This window comes from Anas platyrhynchos, chromosome 3, assembly GCF_047663525.1.
Source record: "Anas platyrhynchos isolate ZD024472 breed Pekin duck chromosome 3, IASCAAS_PekinDuck_T2T, whole genome shotgun sequence".
Classification (NCBI taxonomy): Eukaryota; Metazoa; Chordata; class Aves; order Anseriformes; family Anatidae; genus Anas; species Anas platyrhynchos.
Window position 1 is genome coordinate 27,182,752 of NC_092589.1, and position 20,600 is coordinate 27,203,351.

General features: G+C 35.7%; 1 protein-coding gene across 3 annotated transcripts in view; it reads right to left on the reverse strand.

Moving 5' to 3' along the window:
* LYST (lysosomal trafficking regulator) overlaps positions 1 to 20,600 on the reverse strand; it is an 80,849-nt gene that overhangs the window by 18,956 nt on the left and 41,293 nt on the right. For all 3 annotated transcript variants that reach the window (XM_027453762.3, XM_027453761.3, XM_005023846.4), the window contains exons 18-36: positions 20,209 to 20,382; positions 19,198 to 19,347; positions 18,431 to 18,568; positions 17,496 to 17,694; positions 15,767 to 15,898; positions 12,848 to 13,475; positions 12,202 to 12,379; positions 11,274 to 11,443; positions 9,600 to 9,830; positions 8,567 to 8,733; positions 7,939 to 8,091; positions 6,344 to 6,535; positions 5,580 to 5,758; positions 4,244 to 4,450; positions 2,772 to 2,948; positions 2,220 to 2,296; positions 1,128 to 1,316; positions 254 to 399; positions 82 to 178 (exon numbers count right to left, since the gene is read on the reverse strand). In XM_027453762.3, coding sequence (XP_027309563.1) covers positions 82 to 178; positions 254 to 399; positions 1,128 to 1,316; positions 2,220 to 2,296; positions 2,772 to 2,948; positions 4,244 to 4,450; positions 5,580 to 5,758; positions 6,344 to 6,535; positions 7,939 to 8,091; positions 8,567 to 8,733; positions 9,600 to 9,830; positions 11,274 to 11,443; positions 12,202 to 12,379; positions 12,848 to 13,475; positions 15,767 to 15,898; positions 17,496 to 17,694; positions 18,431 to 18,568; positions 19,198 to 19,347; positions 20,209 to 20,382 — 3,584 coding nt within the window. The remainder of the gene's footprint in view (positions 1 to 81; positions 179 to 253; positions 400 to 1,127; positions 1,317 to 2,219; positions 2,297 to 2,771; positions 2,949 to 4,243; positions 4,451 to 5,579; positions 5,759 to 6,343; positions 6,536 to 7,938; positions 8,092 to 8,566; positions 8,734 to 9,599; positions 9,831 to 11,273; positions 11,444 to 12,201; positions 12,380 to 12,847; positions 13,476 to 15,766; positions 15,899 to 17,495; positions 17,695 to 18,430; positions 18,569 to 19,197; positions 19,348 to 20,208; positions 20,383 to 20,600) is intronic.

The following is a 20,600-nucleotide window of genomic DNA, read 5'->3' on the forward strand; positions in this document are numbered from 1 at the left end:
ATTCAGTAAGGTGAGACAAAGCGAGGACTTATTTTGGGTAGGAAGAAGTGAAAAAGGGAGGTAAATCTTATCAAGAATTACCTTATATGTTCACTTGCAGCTTTGTCCTTAACAGTTGAAGAGTGAGAAGAATATGTTTTGTCTTCAAATAGGTAAGATAAGGGAGGTTTTATCATGCCTATTAAAAAAACAACTAGTAAGACACTAGTATTCATTATTATTCAAATCTACTTTTGTAAGAGGTTATAATTACCTTCCTGCTTCTGTCTGTCTGGAAGAAGGTATTTATTTGGAATAGTTAAATAGCACCTCTGCAAGCGGCGCCTCTCTCTGTTTGGGCCCTCTGTTGGATCCAGTTGCCAAGAAGTTGGGTAATAGACTGGGTCATACCAGAGTGCTCTGAAAAATCAAGATATATATGGAGCGTAGCAGTAGAGGCAGTATATATTGTTATTCATTCTGTTTTTGTTTAAATGGCAGAGACAGAAGTTCCATGGTAGTAGCACTGGACAGTTTTTCTGCAACAAAATTAAGACTATTTTCACGTAGTTTATGTTCATGTGCTATGCCATTGACTTGCTCATTATGAACTACTACTGTAAGACTGCTCTTAGTTACTAATTCTGATGAAAATAGCAATATGATGTGTCCAATGCAATATTATTCTGAAAACTCAGCTATTAGAAACTTTAGTTCAGCAGTGGTAAAAGCACCGTTGTTTAATTTCTTGTCAAGGCTTAACATCTTGTTCTATGCATATCAGAAAACACTGAAGCTGGATACTAAAGGGAATGACATGAAAAATATTTTGTTTCTTTGTCAGTGTAATGTAAAATATTAAAAACGTCATAACATTCTTCATTCTATTGAACACAGCAAAAATGTAACTGACAAGAAAACAAAACTGTCTCAGTGACAGAAATACTACTTGTATTTCTACTACCACCCTAAAAGAAAAAACACGAAGAAAAATCAAGAGTATTTTACAGACCTTTAACGAGATGAATAAATTACAATGATTTACTTTTGCTAATGTCGTCTACATACCAAGCATTATACCTCTAAGTATTATGAAGTGCACATCAGACAGTAAGCGTCTCCCCCTCTCAGATGAGAGAACAACTTACCGATCATGTGTAAGCTGCTGAACAAGTTCCTGCCAGTGTCTGCTGGCACTGAGCTCTGCCTTATACATCCCCCTGATGTGCTGGATAACTTTCTTCCTTTCCATTCCTTGTGACAGAGAGACAGCTTGTGTGATGTCTCCAGCTATTTTGGAAATGTCTTTAGATTTTGTATCCAGACGTTGAAAGAGACTGAGGGAAAAAGAATCATGTTTTAAAATGTCAAATCACACTGAGAAGGGAAGGCAAGACAGCAAGAAATTCATATAAAATGCAATCTGTTTGGCACTGGATATCTGTAGTTCATGTTACAGCAGCTAGAGCAACACTACCTATATTCACATTTTCATGAGACATTAATACCTTCTGCTTCTTAGCCTTAACAAAAAGGTGATTGCAACCAAAGACAAGAAGAAACAAATCAAGATCAATTTATGTGCATTAATATTGTGTGCTTTCATTACAATAAAACTCTTAAGAACAGTAATTCACTACTGCTCATATTTCTTAAAAGTTATTTAACATAGTGAAGCCTTGTTGCTTATCTGGACAGACTTATCTAAGTTGACCTTTACAGACGGCTGTAGTTGCCTTCGTTAAAGCACACTGTGTGCATCTCAGCTGACTTTATGGTATGGCTTGGAATGTAAATTAATGGAAAAAATCTCTTACTCTACTACAAGCTATTTCAATTTGTGTTACATCAAGCACCAGCCTGCAGAGCTCACAAAAGTGATTCACAGATACTTGCTGAATGTTATATTGTGTTCACTGAAGATGAGGGTTAGTTGCAAGTAAGTTATGTTTAAAAGATCACATTAAGAGGCAAGCTGATTGGACAGACACAATTGCTGTAAAACTGGAGGTGAAATTCCAAATATCCAAAAAAGTACATACTCTCAAGATTATGCAACCTACCCAAATGCATATACCCACAATCAAACTGTTTATATAACAGTAATATAGCTGAAAGCTCCTATCCATGTTAATTTCAAATATCCCACACATTTAATAATTACAGAGGTATCTGCAATGGTGTGCCAAGGAGACAGCATTCTAAGGAAGCTCTTGCAGCCCCTTCAAGAAAGCACTTACTTTTGTCGATTATTAGCCATTGTTTTCTCCCAGGCAGCTTTGTTCACACCTTCTTCTATCTCATACTTCTTCTGATCCTGAACAGAAGTTCTATGTTATTTCTCCAAACTCAGAAAAAAGCAAGCAGATGGTGAAGTAGACGCCCATTTGAAAAAAACTGGTAGAAAAATCACTGACCTGATACCTTCCCACCATTTAAAACCAAGTCTTCATTTCAGCTGTCATTTTAACATAAAACTACATCTAATTTTTTTTTTTTTCCCCAAGAATCACAAAAATTCATTTTTCTCCAGGCAAGGGAATACTAGTAGCTTATTGTGAACTCTCACTTTTGCTTTAAGTAATATACTTAACCAAGTATCATTAAAATGAGCTTGCTGTCAAGTGTAAGCATGTTACAGAAATATTCATAACTCAGAGAATGCCAACAAACATAATCCATGCTCAAAGCAAGCACTGTGTTCATTAAAACTCCATCCATATATAATAGATATATTATCTATCTAACTTAAGCATAACTAGTTTTTAAAGTAAAGTTTCTTATTCACAAACCTCCTTCAAAGCTTTTATTATATCTGGTTTGGGCCGTGTGCTCAGAGGAACGCATTTATAGCCACAACATTTTAAAGTATTCACAAAGTCTCCCGCTGCTAGTTGTTGTTCTTTGCTCATTTCATCATTGTGATTGTGCATTAACTCACATAAATAGAGCACTAATTTAGGTCCATGCTAAAAGACAAAAAGAAAGAAGGGAGGACAAGAAGAGAGGTATGGTCATTCTTAATTGTAAAATACAACACTGAACTTTTTTCTTCCTTAAACTTTATTCCCTCTTCTAGTAAGCCTGGACAGGTTTCTTCTACGTTTTCCTGTAATTTAAAGCTTTGATGTCCAAAGACAAACTTTTATAGAAGTGGAAAGAACATGCTAAATGTAATCCTCCACATTATAGTTTCCCCGCAGCATCTTGTGACTTTTTAAACGGCTTACATGAGAGGTAAGTTGCTTTTTCAAATACTCTTGCAATCTTGTCTATGCTTCAGGAAATATGTGCCAGTGGCTCCTAATTTTACCTTGTTTGATTAGCCAAATTAGAATGGACAAATAATGAAGTTAAGCAGACATAAGCAATAAACACACTCCATGTGACACACCAGAAGCCACTGTTAACATATGAGCTCTTTGTCTACTGGTCAGAGCATTGATTTAATTGAATAATGTTCATATGATAATAAACAAGTAAGTATCATAGATTGATTTAACAAGTACTTTCTCTCCTTAGCATATAGTGACTCAAACTGTGGCACATCTGATTTCACTTATCTCATGCTTGTAGCTCCTAAAGATCTCAAACTGAAACGCTCCTGTCCAATTACAACTCCTAAAAAAATGCTTTCTCTCAAACTTGCAGTATACAATCTGATAGGGGGTATAATCAAAAATGTTTTTTTCCTGGTAAACCCCAAAATGCAGGGAGAAGCTGTGCAGCTACTTGAGTTACAATAAGACAAAGTACATAATTCCACTTTAAGAGTAAAGGCTAAAGAAAAATAGTGCTTTGCTTAAAGAATAGTAGTGCTTTGATTGACAACTGACATCCTCTTAAACTATAGTGGCAATCAGTTCTTACAAGTTTCAGAAAGTCTACAGTTAGAGTTCCAAGGCAAGCATAATCCCTCATTAATCTACTTGTTCAGGGCACATCAACTTCAAGCATCCTCAGTCAAACCATTCATGTTAAAACCTTTTGTTCCTGCATTGCACAGGAAATGTGATGTTTGATGTGCTACAGTCAACATAATCAGAAATAATCACGCTTTGCCTCTTACAAAGCTATCTACCCTCAGGACAATATAGTAATTGCAGAGATGAGGGCATTTTATACGATGTGACTGTCATTATTCTATGTGTCACTAAAATAGCAGTGAACAACTTCAGCCACACAGTTCTAGATAACTGTACAATTTAAACCAGAAATGTGAACCCAAGTTCCACAGGCTTTCCTCAAACACTCTGAAGCTTACCTGCAAAGTTGGGCTAAGACAGTCACGCATAATCTCCTGATGGTTCACTTCATGGAGCAACTCCAAAGCCTGCTTTCTTTCTTGTAGTGGTTTTGCTGGAGACAAGATGTGCACAAGAAGCCTCCCAAGTTGTGTACGGAAAGTGTCCTTACATGACAAGAGGATTCTCTTCCACTGCTGCTTGGGTGCATTCATTCTGCTAGTACCCTAAATAAAGTGACATTTTTTTTTAGTCTTCTCAGTGAGATAGGGCTTCTTTTCACCAGATTCCTTTACGTTGCAAAACAAACTTATTGTTAAAACGAGCAAAATGTTAAAATGAGCAAAACTCCACAAAAACAGTGTTTAAACTAATTTACTGATTTATTACATATTAGAAGGCACTCTACTGAAAATAAAAGCATTTCATTTTTCTATTAAGATAAGCATTTTCCCTCGATCTGCCAACATTAGCAATGCAGCTCCTAGCTAAACTGGATGCTCAGTTAGAAGGACTATACAACAATCTAGAAAATGAACAGAGGCTTTAAAAATCAAAAGGGGTTTTGTTTAATACATAGCTCACATGTTAATCACTAGTTTCAGAATAATGGATTACTTCATATAAGGTTAGAAACCGGGCATTTGAGGTGCTGGAGCTCAAAGGAATCAGTAGTCTTTGGAAAATTCTACAAGTAAGGCATGATGAGAAGACCCCACAAACTTCAGTTTCCAGAATTAGGGAGAAAAATAGATTGAACTATTTTTTATAAAGATGACTTCAGGAAAATAAAGATGCAAGAAGCAATAAGCTAGGTTTTCCAATATAATCATTTCAAATTGCTCAAGTGAAACCTAGTCATCTTGGAAAGGCTGACAGGCTAACAATTGTATGGTAGAAAAGAAACTCTGTTCTTTGGCAATAATTTAAAAAAGGTTTGCCCCCCTAGTTACATCACCAATGTTATTTACATTTATAGCATATATAAATCACTCAAATTCTCCTTTTTATGCATCCTTTGTAGATATATAGCAGACCTACTTTTATAGCGTCCAGGAACATACCTCAATATTTACGGGGAAAAAGTTGACTACAGAAATCTATCCAACCTTTGCATACTCATTCAAGAATCAGAATTTTGCCAAGTGTTACAGTTAAATCAGGACAGATGGATTTATTATTTCACAACTTCAGAATAACTGGGAAGCTTAACAGTTTTTAACAATGCTTCAGCTGGATTGAGAGAGGCAGCAAGAAAAACATTTTATGCCTAAAGCTTTCTGTCCTTAAAAGTTCCTTGTAAATGAACCTTATGAAATATGCTTTAACGGGGAAAACATCTAATTAGTAACTTACGAGGGATAGTTTGATTCCTTCCACCAACATTTTGAACATGTCTTTCAGAAAAGGATTTGTTCTGTTAGGCAGTTCTTGCTGGTTTTCTTCTTCAGGAACTTCCAGCTGGGATGCTGAAAGTCTGCTTTGACTTGTGGTTTCTGTTATACCCAGTAAATCAAGGCACTCTTCAGTAGATGCTTAAATTTTGAGGCACAAATAGGTCAGTACCATCTCAACCAAACTAATCCCATGTTCCTTCAAATGGCATTAAATCAAGTATCATCTTTACTCCATTGTTTTAAGTATCAACATGTACTCCTTATTTCAATTCCCTTAGGTATCAGTTTATTCAGTATTCACAGTTAATCATGGAACAGTTCAATTCTTTGTCCCACATGCTAAACTCTTGCTTCTGTGAAATTTTAACTAACGCCCCGAGTCATCATAGACCTGCTAACAAATTTAGCCGTTTCATAGAAACATGCAAACTGATAAATTTTAAAACAGAAAGCAAGAGCTCCCTTTCATAATTCAGGCAGCTTAGATGAACTAATGTAGAACTACAATAGCTAGTTCGGTTCATTCAGATATTCAGATTTGATTGTCAGTTATGTAATACTGACAGACAAATTACTGAGAGTTTGATGTTTTTATAGTTAACTCCATTAAGCCAACATCAACAGCATTACATTTTTGAACACAAACTCTCCAAAAGCAAATATTGATTTTTCATACGGTACTGCACTGGCACTGTCAAAATAGAAATGTACAAAAAACCCTACCTAAATAAATGAGTCTGTTAACAGCGAGGACAGTTAGCCTCTGTAATCTTTGTACAAATTCAGCCTCAGTGGCGTGGATAGGATGTTCTTGACTCATTCGTCGTTGCATCATCATGTGGAACTCCTCACTTGCTACTGAACGCATTTTCATCAGCAGAGCATCAGACTGAGCGAGTGAAAATTTTCTGGAACCTTGAAGCAGAGAAACATTAATAGTACCCTACTATTAATAGCATCCTACTAAAACACACAAATTCACCACTCAGTTACTGCTTTTATCCAAACATTTTGCATCGTTTCAGGAAATCAAGCATTTGAAATATGCTAATATTAAAGGGAAAAAGCATCATTTCAGTGTTTGCCTCTTTCTTTTAACATGTTTTATATTTAAAAACATACGAAATTCAAGAAATGGCACCATAAAATGAGTTAGTCTCAAGATCAGATTTATTGTGCAACTTATGTATTTTTGTGCGAAGAAGTTACTCAATCCATTTTCACTGTGCAATTATGATAAAGGATGCATTAGTTTTTAATATGGTATTACTCACTTTTAATATCAGAAGCTGACTACCAACACAACTGAGGAGTCACTATATTAACAGTGTATAAACAAATGCATTTCGTACCACATGAGAACTATTTCTATCTTACCAGAATACTCCTAGGAAAAACAATTCTTGAAATGAACTGCTGAGCATTGACTGTACTTCATTCTTTTTGAAATAACTACAACCACACACATACCCTTGGTGCCTTACTAGATTACCTCACAAATATTTTCACTGTATTTACTGGGCTGATGGAGAGGAGTCTCATAGGCTGACCATATTACAAAAAAGGTTCCCATAGAAAACTAGGAATAAAAGATTTTTTAAAACAAGTGAAATACTTCAGGTTTTTAAATTACATCTTTTACACGCCTTAAATGCAGCTTCATTTAAATGCAACATACAAATTAAAGTTCCAGCCAGAAGACTCCAAAAGCTTTGCAGAATGATTCACAAACCATCCAATACAGACACAGTATTATTGTTAAACCTAGAACTGTACAAATGTTTTATGAAAGTTTCCATGGTAGAGGCCAGCTCCCCCACATTCCCACCTGAATTTGCAGTGCCAGATGTTACTTCAGGATAATCATTAATTAAAAGCTGTGCAACAGTGCAATCCCCACATTGTAGCTGCATTCAAGTTAGAAGCACTTTTTTTTTTTTTGTATTTCAATATTACTACGAAGTTAGGTACTATGAACTACCTTTAAAATGTTTTTACTATGCAACTTTCCAGTTGATACTCTCTTCCAAAGGTGGCAGTATCTGCCTTTAGAGACTAATGAGAAAGTTAACTGAAGTTTCAATTTCATACTCGCATTCTCCCCTTGTAATACAAAACCAAGTTTAAAATGGGTAGGTTACCCTGTTCTAAAATATGATTAATACATAAAGCCAATAAATCATGATGCATTTTAGAGCTGTGTAATCTATACCCATTTTGAACTTGTGTTTTCATAGAAAAAGCAAAACAAGTTTTGTAGATATTTCATTAGTAACACAGAGACAGGAGTACAAGTATATTACACTTTTGCTACTAACCAGCAATGCCTTTACGCTTTTGAAACATTGAACGATGTGGTGCAGATAGGGATGGGACTGATCCAGGCTGCTCCTGAGCATCTTGGTTTGCTGTAGTTTTTATTAATTCAATAGCTGCTTGAAGAACTCTTAACTGCAGAGCAACTGCCATATCTACGGAAAGAGGCATAATAAAGGCCAAATGGCATGCTTTCTGTACAAGTCTAAGATTTTTTTCCAGATATTTGTTAAAAGTAAAAGAAAACAGTGTCAGAGGTAAAATTCTTGATTCCAAGAAGTCATGTTGAAAGTCATCTCATCATTATACAAATGCATATGGTACAGAATTGAGTTCTCAACATAGAAGCCGTAGAATTTAATTACTAGAAAATAAGCTCAATGAAACTTTACAGAAGGTTTCTATTTAAACATCCTGATCGAAGTCTTATGGTCATTGTTCATTTATATTAGCAGTACACAATTCTTTACCACAAGACAGGCTTCCAAGGAAGAGTAGTACTTTGAGAACCACTTAAAAGAAGAAAGGTTCATCACCAAAAAATGCCCCTTCACCCTCAACTGGAAGATCAGTGGGGAATGGATTTACTTCTCCAGTCCTGTGACCCCCAAAAATAAGCAAATAACTTACTTTGCATTCTTGTATTTTTACTATTTTGAAGATGACCCAGCAGCACAATGAGGTCTTCAATAACACGAAAATACTGAGAACCCGAGGAGCTGCAGGCATGAATTGCAACTGCTACCAGCAACTGTTGTATATCGCATGCAAGCAACTTGTAGTCATTCAGGGGAATGCTGCAAAATTGTAATCATCAGAAACGTTACCATTTAGTAGATATAACCTGTACGATGACCCATTACTACTGCTCTTGCTACTTCTGCCAGCCATACCTACTATATTGTATTTAATTTGAAATTAGTACTTCTGAAGATATTACTGCTATAGGTTAGAAAATTGTAATCTAAGACTCTTTTCAGCCTTAACTTTTGCAAATTGAATGCCTGGAAAATCTTTGAGATAGCGTAACATTAGGATTGTAGAGAAGTTTTACTGGAAAAGTTGTATTTTTTTAAATGAGACTTATAAGATAAAGAACAGTTCTGAATCCTAAATTCCTCACAAGGGTGTCTCAAGAAATTCAGTTCAATCTCTTTCTGTAACCATGCTGAATTAAAACTATTGGATAAAGGAAATCTAGTTACTTCTTCAGCATATGAACTAATGAAGTAAAGGCACAAAAACCCCACCTCTCCTTCCTTTACTGTATAGTTTCTCCAGTAAGTACAGAATATTTATAATTAAATCATTTGACCTACTCAGAATCTCAAATATTAAAAACAGGTAGCACAGGAGGGACACTTCTGCAGTTCTGACATTGTCAATAGATACGGTAGAATGCTACCATCTCCTGGACCCTACCTGAAAATTTAGGGTACTCAAAGGATACTTCACAACCAGTGTGTTCTATTATTTAAACTAAGTATCTAAATATTAACTTTCATTTGGAGGTGTAGTTAAAAGCTGAAGACTTCAAAAGCAGTTTATTTTCTACACGTTCACTAAACACTTCAAAAATTAAATAAGGATACTATATACTTCAGTTTTTGCTTCTCTAAAGGTTGTGTCTGGGTTATTTTATAGCAACAGATAAAGTACTCACTTTGTTTCCAGTCCGTTAAGAGCAGCCAGTGTATTACACAACACATATAGCAAACCATTATCAAGCAGCAGGTCTGCAACTTTTGAGCAGGAATTTATAATTTGCAGCAGGAGACAGAAGCAGTTATGCAGCAGAACATTATCGTACAAAGAGTTCTCTATTAGACCCAGGACAGGAATGACACACCATTTTTGAAAAAGTCCAACATTCTTGACATCTTCCAGATCAAATCTGTTGAAATAAATACAAGTCAGTCTAACATCTTTACATAGCAACCTAGTGTATGCAGCTATTATAATTAGTAATATATTATTAATGCTGGAATACCGGTCTATACTAGCACTTTGGCAAAGATGTAGATACCAATTTCTTACATTTCATTGCAGTACCACAGAAAACAAGAGCAAAATAAAACACTTTGTAAGGAAACAAAATATCTAAAAGCATATGTAGTACTTCACCTTACTACAAATGATCTACAGTATGGATTTTATGCAAGCATGTTTTTTTGATCAGTGTACAAGAATGACTTTCTTTCCAGTAATATTACAACTAGCACACACATCAAGAAACCAGATACACCTTGGCATCAGTACAATATTGACTTGAGAGCAGGTTTGATGCCTTGTATCCATTAGTGGTGAGGTTTAGATCAAAGTCTGGCAATTTCTGGCTTATTTCAATTGTAGAATTTCAAATCAGAGTATCAGGCCTTGTATTACTTGTGCATTAACAAACTTGATTACTTGAAGGTAACAAACATCCTATCACATGACTGCTATGTACCATCCTAAACTAACCTGAGCCATAAGAATTAACTTTCCAGCCCCACAATGGGTTCTGAGGAAATAACTAGCCCCAAAGCAGAGAACTGTTAAGGAGCCAAAAGGCTTAAGTCTTGTAATTAAATAGGAACATTTTTGGAGTGAAGACCATGCCAACAAACAGAAGCCATTACAATTCCTGCAAAGAAGGCAACTGGAAAGGAGCTTTTTTTTAAGATTTATGCACTGCTTGCTGACTGTACTTGGATGTGTGTCCTCCCTGTACAATCATTAAGTAGTCAAGCTAATTCTAAAATATATAAATTTCTTAGAAAGTTAATTTTCTGCTTGAAGGTAATCTGTTCCTACCAATATGGGGTAGCTCATCAGTTCAAGTAAATAGCACTTCTGTCATATTAGCCCTGAAGAAAAAAGAGATTTATAGCCAGCACCAATCCAAGGAAACAGGTAGCATCAAGCTTTTTCCTTAATCACTTAAAGTCCAGTAGCAGCAGCCTAGTGACCACTGCTTAAAATTCCCAAGGATAGAAATCATTGTTTCACATAGGATCAGAGAAGAATAGGATGTGTTAAACTGACTACAGCAAATTCAGAGTGCAAAGGCCTTCGAGGTCCTCTGAAGTGCTGAGGGTTTAGAACATCCTGACAACACCCATGAGATGAAGTTGTTTATCAAAAGCTTAAGGACCATACAATAGCTTTAAGTGGTTTAATGCACTTGAAAAATGTTAAAGCAGTGTTAAAACATGTAAAATATTTGAAGAACTTTGCTTTATGGAAAGAAAAAATAGTACTTAGGAAGCTATTACATCTTTGCCTTCAGCAAGAAAGTGCACTACTTTTAGTTTAAATGTTAAGTTACAGGATACAAACGCAAAGCATTACTTACTCTTCATCCAAGCCAACGGAGCGGCCAAAGAGCATTTCCAAAAAGCACTCTACAACTTCTTGAGTCCCCTGGTGAAGGTAGAGCTGGTTAGCAAGCAAGGAGAAGCCACGATTCTTTAGGAACTTCTCCTTCTGCTCCCTCCTTGCTCTGTTGAAATATGCATCCAACAACTAAAAATAAATACATAATTACAACATAAGATGTACATATTTAACAACTTGCCTAAAAGTCTAGTTCTTGCCTACAATTTAAACAGTTTGAAATCAATGATTTTTAAAATTCCAGATTAAAAACTAATTGTTTTTACATTGCAACTCTGGTCTAAACTGCCTTGCTACACCCAACACAACTGAATTTATTTATTTTTTAAACTCCAAAGACTATTTTAGGTTCCTAGTCAAGTTCAAGGGAGATCAAGTCACATACATAACAGGTACAGAACCACAGAATGTCTTGGGTTGAAGCAACATTAAAGATCATCTAGTTCAAACCCCACACACACTCCCCCTACCATAGACAGGGACACCTCCCACTAGACAAGGTTGCTCAGAGCCTCTTCCAGCCTGACTTTGAACATTTCCAGTTTCTCTGGGCTACCTGTTCTAGTCTCTCACCACCCTTATCATAAAAAGATTTATTCTTCTATATCCAGTCTAAATCTACAGATACATTCAAACTTTGTGTATTAAGCCTTCCATCCTAGTGTGTAAGCTCTCTGGCTTAGATCACAAATTATATTTCTGTTGATAGATTCTTTTGGCTTGCTGGTGTTTTGTTTCAAACCATGGGGGTGGAAACAGATTTTAAAATTCAGAAGTCCACAAAAATGAAGAAATCGTTATTTTTTATTTTACTTTCATGTTTCTGACAAAGTAAGCTCACAACTAGCTGACAACTTCTTAGCTGAACACATTTTATATTGGCTTACTTTAATGACGCCTTGCTGTATGAGAGGAGATGGGTGGTTCACAAGAACTATGAGATAATCAGGTTGGATAAGTTTGTCCATCACATCTTCCAGCATGACATCTGGTAATATTAGGAGAACTCCACGCAAGAGGTCATATAATCCACAACAGACAAGCACAATGCAGTCTTCTGTACATCTGAACACAAAGAAATGCATTTTACCTCAGTTTGTTGTCTACAACAGAAACCTTAAGAAATGCATAACTGTTGGTTACTATTTGGGTGGACAGAGTGGGGGGATTTGGCAAATGTTTAACCAGTAGTTCTATTGCCACTTTTTACTAATACCTATTTTTGACAATAAATAACAGAAGTGTAATGTGACCAGAATGACTACATAGGTTTTTGGGAGCTACCATAAGTTCACACTCCTACTGTAGGTAGTATAAAAATCCCAAATGTTAAGAATTCGCTATATAAATGTAAAATTCGAAAAGGTACAATTCTGTAGACTACTAAGCTTAATGGATTGGTTTATTACAGCCACTGAAAACATACTCTTAATTTTTCAGTCTTATTTATGTAGGATAGTAATCAAGAACATTGTGAAATTAAAGCTTTCCCTGATATACTGAGCTACTGTTAATTTATTTTTTTCTTCTTACCTCTCATCAGAGCTTTCATATGTTTTTCGGGTATTCTCATTAGATGAGGAAAAAGCAAGACTCTCCCATTCTTCAGGAAGTACATTTTTGTCAGCAAAGCTTGGCCAGCGAGCAATGGCTGATGATCCTCCATGAACAGAAAATGCTAAGCCCAACCCTGCAAAATTACTCTGACTCCTCTGAAGTGAAGTCAGTCCTCTCAGATTGTCTGGACGACGCAGCAATGGCTCAGCTGCAGCACCACCTTCATTACATTTCAGGTCCACATCTGCTTCTTTACTCTCAAATACGTTTTCAGATAACTCCTCTTCTTTTGGAATGTCTTCAAATGTTTCAACAGATGTTAATTCTGAGTCACAAACTGTTTTCGCAGACTCACAACTGCTAAGGAAGTCTTCTTGTACTCTCTTTATGGTTTCAGAATGTGTTTCAAAACCAGTTTTATCCTGAAGATCAATGTAGTCATGCTTGCCAATATTCTGCAGATCATCAATGCTCCTCAATCTTTCAATTAGTCTTTTTTGATGTACTTGAGGTGACAAAGTAGGAGATGCTGGTAAGCTTTTGCATAGCCTTTTAGGTACTTGATAACTTACTTCCTGCTGTACAGTAGCTTTGGAAGTGTTTTCTAGAGAAATAAGGGTATATTTAGCTTTGTTTTTTGCACTCAAAACGGGCTTTTCACTCACTGTTACATTCCACGTGAAAATACAGCAACGTCCAAACTAGTCTTATGCAGCAAAATTGGTTTAAAAACTGGCGTAGCTCAGATTTGGCCAAGTGATCAAGAGATACTAAGCTATTATGCATCCAAAAAATTGGCAAGATAAAACTGAAAGATGCATGAATTGCAAAATAGTTTTTGCATATAAGTCCAAGTCTCCCAGATTTATATTCTGATCCTCTCAATCAACCCTCAGTAGGGATTTATTCAGAACCACTGAGGGCAGAAAGCACCTCTGGAAACTGTCCAGTCCAACCTCTGTTCAAAGCAAATTCAAAGAGTAGGTTGCTCTTTTCTCTGTTGTAAGAGGCCCAATCTACCAACATGTCCCAGTGGATAATAGCAAACTGCTCACCTACTAGTTTTAACCTTTTTGCACCAAGCCATTATGTGTACTTCAGATCTGTAATGAATTACTAAATGTTTTATTTAGCATAGTAGTCTGCTTTTAATGGCACATTTTAGCCTGAAGCAGTCCTACTTCCAGAGCACATTATAGATGTCACCATAACATTTTCAAGAGGAAAAGCAGCAAGTATGCCAGCCTGGTAGAGGATGCCTTCTGATAGTCTAGGAAAAGGAGACTGAGTTGGAAATGTTTTGAAAACTATGCACTAATTAGTACTAGGGCAATAGTTTTGACTAGTACTGATACAATGACGATGCATCAGAATATTTTTGTGAATCATATGTAACATACAGAGAACATGAATGTGTACATGCATACACAAATACATTCAACTAGACTGACCTGTCCTGTACATAACAGAAAGGATCCACATAGCTGCAGTCTTATAGCCAAGCTTACACAAATTTGCAGATACTATATACAACTGCAAATACACAAGTAAGTAGCAAGTTGTCTAACAAGAATGCCATTTGAAATATTTTACCTAAATTTAAAAATTCAAATTCATAATCACAACATGAACACCTACTTTCACAAAAATTTATGATGAGCATTCCTCTGGTGCACATGAATAGTCTTCATTCATGTACAAGAGTTTGGTACTTTTGATATGAAAAAGTACTCTGTTTAAGAGAGTAAGATTTCATATATCATCTCAATATGGGAGAATGACCAACTCCATACACAACTCTGGTCTGCTCTTTATATCACTGCCTTCAGTAAAGGATTTAAACTAAGTATTTCAATGCACTGTTTGAAAACTATTTGATTTTCTAAGCAAAGGACCAACAAAACACCAATTGTAAAAGTATTAAGTTGGTTATATACAGAGTATAGCTAAGTCATACACAATCTGAAATACAATGCAGTTAAATCCAAGAACAGGGTAATCTTCCATTCCTGTTTTGTATAAGCTGACAAACTTGCATTTTTGTTTGGAAAATATTTCTCATTGTTGAACAGCTTAAATAAAGGCTTAGGCATAAGTTATATGTTTTAGCTTTCATTTCACAGGTGGTTTGTCAATTGTATATGCAAAACAGTGTAAAGTGTGACTAAGAAATTATCCAATAAGGCTGAAAATACTACCCTGGACAACAAGCTAACTGACAAGTTACCATTGTAAACTAGTAAATTCACACTACTTCATAGATTTGGACTACTTCAACATCTGTAGTAGAAAAATTCAAAACTGATTAAAGCAGTTATTTCCACAGCCTTTGACTTGCTTAGCATGCTATATAATGAGACTGTTTCAAGAAAATTATTCACTCTTAATTTACATAAAGCATGTAAAGAACAAGTTATATCTTGGTTCTCATCTTCTCTCATGTAAGGACAGTATATATACCTGCAGTATAACTAAATGCCAATATTTTAATACTACATTTAGATGGAGATAAAGAATTATGCACAACTGAAGTATCAGCTTAATACCTTCTGCACAGACAAGATAGCTTCCTATAGCTTACTATTTTAACTATTGCCTAGTTAAGGCATTCTCACATCTCTAGCAAGCCTTTATAACAAAAGAATTTGTTTAGCTGGCCCACTTCACTGCCTGAGCCATCAGCATTACAATTTGTCTCAACCTGAGAAAAAAGAGCAATTGAGGCAGCCTGTTCTATTCAACTGAATTCTTACTCTGCTGTTCAGACATCAGACTCTGAGGGGGTGATAGTGGCAGTAGGGGGCTTAGTAAGAAAGACATGGGAAAGTAACACTTTAAGGCACTCTACAAAGAACTGTCTTAATGTCCTTATGTGTTTTTCCAGCATTGTTTTACCTTCCAGTGGTAGAGCTGCAAAACCAGTTGGAGTTGTAACCACAAATGCTGAACTGTCTACTGACTTCCCACCACTGCTGGAATTTCTCAGGTACATAAGGGATTCAACTTTCTCCTGAAAAATTTTGCCATCTAGAAGGAAAAGGGGAAAAGTTACATAAAAGCATAGTAAGTTCACATTCTTGATATATTAAAATTCATATTCAGGTTACATAAAAGATGATCACTACAGGCTAGTGAGAAATGTTTGACTCACTAGCATCTGAGGAAAAAAAATTTGAGACCAACTTCTTGGTTTCTTTTAGTAATGTATCTTCAAATTTTACTTCAGAACACTGAAAATATTAAGCTGTTCTAGAGTAACTATCTTTAAAGATGGTCCTCATTTGCATACTGCCAGTAATAAGCAACATGGACTTTTTGCCATGTCAAGACAGATGACTGCTTAGGTTCATCTAATAAAACTAAGTATAAAAAAAATGAGTTCTACTTTTACTCTGTTTTACATCTATTAATTTTAGAGGATAGATAAGAAAAACAACCATACTGTCTTTGGACACACAACAGTTACTAAAACTGGAGGTACACTGGCACCTGCATCAGAAGAAAAATTTTCTAACTGGTCAAATTTTCAATCTTGGCATAGTTTACAGCTGAAGTCATACAATGCTAATATTAATCTCATTATTATGTTGCTAAATGCCAAAACATTTAACAAGCAGCAATGATTACATAAAAGTGGCAGGAAAATGCTTCCTAATTGTAATTTAGATCTGGAAACAGCTTGGTTGCAGTTTTCATTGACTTTAGTTTATAATTTACATAGAAAATCTATGAACATTATAGGACTCTTGTGGTATTATACTATTTTCTGTTCATTTCCCTAGAGGAACTTTCTTTAAAAAGTTTTATTTACATTGGAATTCCTGATAGACTGATTCTCAGAAATAACCTTTTTTTTTAAATATATATATATATATTTTTTTTTAAACAAGATAGCCTTTCTTAACAAATTTGCATTGTAGGCGTACTGACAGCTGCTTCAGATCAGCTTCATCTGAGTTCCAGTTTTAAGTGTTTGTATACAGCAGCAATAATTGAAATCCTGTGAGGTACACTAATAAATGTCATTGGGCAACCTTCATTATTTTTTAACCCTGTAGTGCAGAATTACTTTTACTTCACTTGGTATCTGTGATATACAAGCAAATACATACTATGAAACACTCCAGCTAAACTTTTTCACTAGAACCCCAATTGCCTAAATAATGTTGTCTTTCTTGGAAATATACTCAAAATGAGTGCATTATTGGTGTGTTATAGTCCTCTGAGCCTAAGCTTTTGACGCTGCAAAACCATATATATCTAGGATTTACCAAGTTTGCATGCATTCATGGGTATCATGTCTCTACAGGAAACTGTTATGTATTACAGTTAGCAGCAAACTTTCAAGAAAGTTAAAGACAAACACCATGGCCATTATCTGTAGCTCTAAACAGAAGAAAGCTCTCCTAGTAAACCAAGCAAAGTCTAACTAGAATGTCTTTCAATACAGTGAAATACTTTAAGTCAGTAGTTTTGTAAATAAAGTTACAATATAGCAACCAATAAAAGATACTCAAAAAGCAGTAGTCTATAACAGTGATACATACATTTATATACACACACACACACCCCTCAGTAGAATTTTATCTTAATGTCCATTTCTAGTTAAACACAAAATATCTACCTATGTGCAGTGAAAAGTAGAAGTTGGTAGGATTGTGACAAACATATGTATTAGTGGGAGGGTGAACGGCTAAGAGAAAATTGAAGACCAGTGTCAGCAATTCCAGGTCTGGGGGAGATCCAAGCACTTCTTCAATTATTTTCACAAATGACCTACAAACCTCCCGAGGCAGGGATGCAAGATGCCCTTCTTTATGCTCCTAGAAAGAAAGAGCAGTACAACTAAGTTATTTGTATTTTTAATTTGACAGTTTAACTATCATGCTATACCAGGAGAACAAACAGGTATGAAGGCGGTTAGAGAAATACTTTTTTATTTCGCATCTAATTGCCTTCAGATTGAGGAAAAAAAATCTTAACTCATTAAAAAGTCTGCAGAGATTTCAGTAAGATTTTGGTCATCACTAATTAGGGACATGCTTCTGAAAATACACTAAGACAGTTTGTGTCACGTTTAATTTGTGTGATTTCCAAGAAGTCTATTACTAAACCATAAAGGTACTAGTTTCTAAGGACAGAGAGGCAGGTGTAACATTCTTGTATGACCCATATATATTTCTCAGTAATGAAGACTTGATGATGATAAAACTAGTGAGAGACATCTTAGGCCTGCACAAAAGGTTCACAGTTTGTTTCAGCTCCTCCTCATGCATGGATTTCACAAGTAAGCCAGCGTCTAGGCTTTCGATTAGTAGCGTATGGTTAAAACCACTTGTTCCTTCTGTCCCTTAGGAAAAACAGCATTGTGCTCTCATTAGGGAACTGTATCAGTTTACAGCAACGGTGTCTGTTGTAGAGGATGAAAGCAGTCTGGAAGCACAGAGGACAGTCTATTGCATTAACTTTTTTTTTCCTATAGCATGCAGTTCCATATTTTTTCATTAAGTAAAACCAAGTACTTGCCAAGCACAAAATAGGATTTCAAATTGGAATTACCTGCAGAACCTGGCAAGTTAACAGGAAGTGATGTACCACTTGAGCTTTCAACAGCTGTTTAATGTTAAACATCTGTTGGTGATGGTTAGCTCTGATAAGGATTTCTAGAGCTGCTAACAGAGTTTCCCATACACCTTGCTGAAAAACAAACAGAACAGGAACATAGCTTACTATCTATTGCTTAATCTATCCTGAGAATAAAAACAACTAACAGATAAGAACAGTCAAATTAATCTTTTTCACAGCTGCAAAACTAAGTGATTGCAAAGAGTCAGGTCAGAACTAGAAACCATCAGAAGAGTTATGCTCATTACAAATTAAGAGTGTGCAATTTATCACATTTTAGTGATTGAAGCTAAAAAAAAATTACACCTTAAAATAAAGGTGTTTTAGGTAACAAAACGTGTTTTAGGTAACACCAGATGGTTGTTTTGTTTTTGTTTTTAATTCCAGGGGGAAGCTGAACATTTTCCTCAGTCACACCAAGTTGCTCTTGAAAACTTGTTGGAATGGATGAATAACAATCAATTCAACTAACAAGTAATTTACATACACTACATCTATAGATTTTAATACACTAAGGCAACCTGAAATATTGATACTGGGAGCTAAAAGCTACCACCAGCTACTTAAAGAAAAATAAGAACCATTAATTTTTAGATGTCACTAATTTCTGAAGTTTCCTAAACTGTAGAAATTCATTTCAGAGGTCAGAACACTTGTCAAATTTGGCTTTCAGACAATCTTTCCAAAAAGAAAGTAATTACCTTTGCTTTAGACCATATCTTCCAGTCAAGCAGTAGCTTTTCTAACAATTGAACATCTTGGATAACTGCTGTAGAATCCGTGTCAAGCATGAATTGCCCATTCTCATTTATATACAGAATCTCACCACTGCAGCATCCTTCAAGGAGAGTCTTAAAGAAGCGAAGAAGGGAATTTAGAATAGCCACAAAACAAAACAGTTGTCCTATCAGATTTATCAAAAACCTTTAAAGACACATCAACCTCTTGACAGGGAAGGCACAAGTCTACCTGGCCAACCTGCAAAATAATTTCAGTTTAGTAATCTCACTGGATTCATTGTAGAGGCCTAATAACATCAGTATACAAATTGTGAAAAATTTCAGGTGTTTTGAGTGCCAAAATAGGCACTTTTGAAAGATGCTTTTAATAGCCTTGATCAGGACTTTTCAAGTGAAGCTTCATGACTTGAGGATTACAGTCACACCTAAGCTCTTAAACTGCTGAAAGCTATACAGCAAAATACTTCTAGGTGTTTTCATGATGCATGTACAACTAGATTACCCATTAAAAACAAACTTCTAAGTGAGTTATTGCCAAGATGCTTCAGATAACCAGCAGTTCATTTATTTATTTATTTAAAGATGCACTTGCACACTTCTGGCCTCTTATCCATCTTACAGCATGATGGTACAAATAGAACAGGGTTCATTCACTGCGCGCATGTTTTTCTACCTGGCCACTATAACTAAAACCAAAAATAGAATCCAACTTGCTGTTCATTGCTTAGAAGTTTAAGTTTACTTGAAAGTCTCTGCTCTCAGAGAGAAGTTGCATTTTTTCCCATCCCCTCTGAAATCAGGATCTTTCAACATTTCCTTTTTCTCTGCTCACCCATCAGTAGTTTCTAGTTCAAGACGAAAACAATCCTGGACTGAACCAGCTCCAAAGCACTGTTCTACTTTCGCAAAGACAGCTTCAGATGTCTAAGTTTGTGCTAGCATTAACAGCATCAGGTTTAAAGAGCGCTCTACCTTCAGCATGCGAAATCCAACAATGCATTTTGGTTTGATCAACACTCGATGAATCATGGAATAACCATTACAATTTTTCATCTCCTGTATTCTCTGTTGATTGTATTTTGTTAAAGACAGTATAAGTTGCAGTGCTAAAGCTTGAGTGTCTTCACAGCTGCTGATCTCTACAACCTGAAAAAACAAGTTTAATAGAACACTTTACACGAGAAATGTTTAGAAAAAAGCCTTAGAAATTATTTGTGGCAGTCTCAAGCCATAACTTCTGGATTAAAGATTGTCAGATGACATATGTTACCATTTCTAAATATATATGCACATTCAGTGAGGAAGCTGCAGGCTGCCAGGAGGCCTCCCCTCAGCTCTGGGCTGAACAAACCAAGGGATCTCAG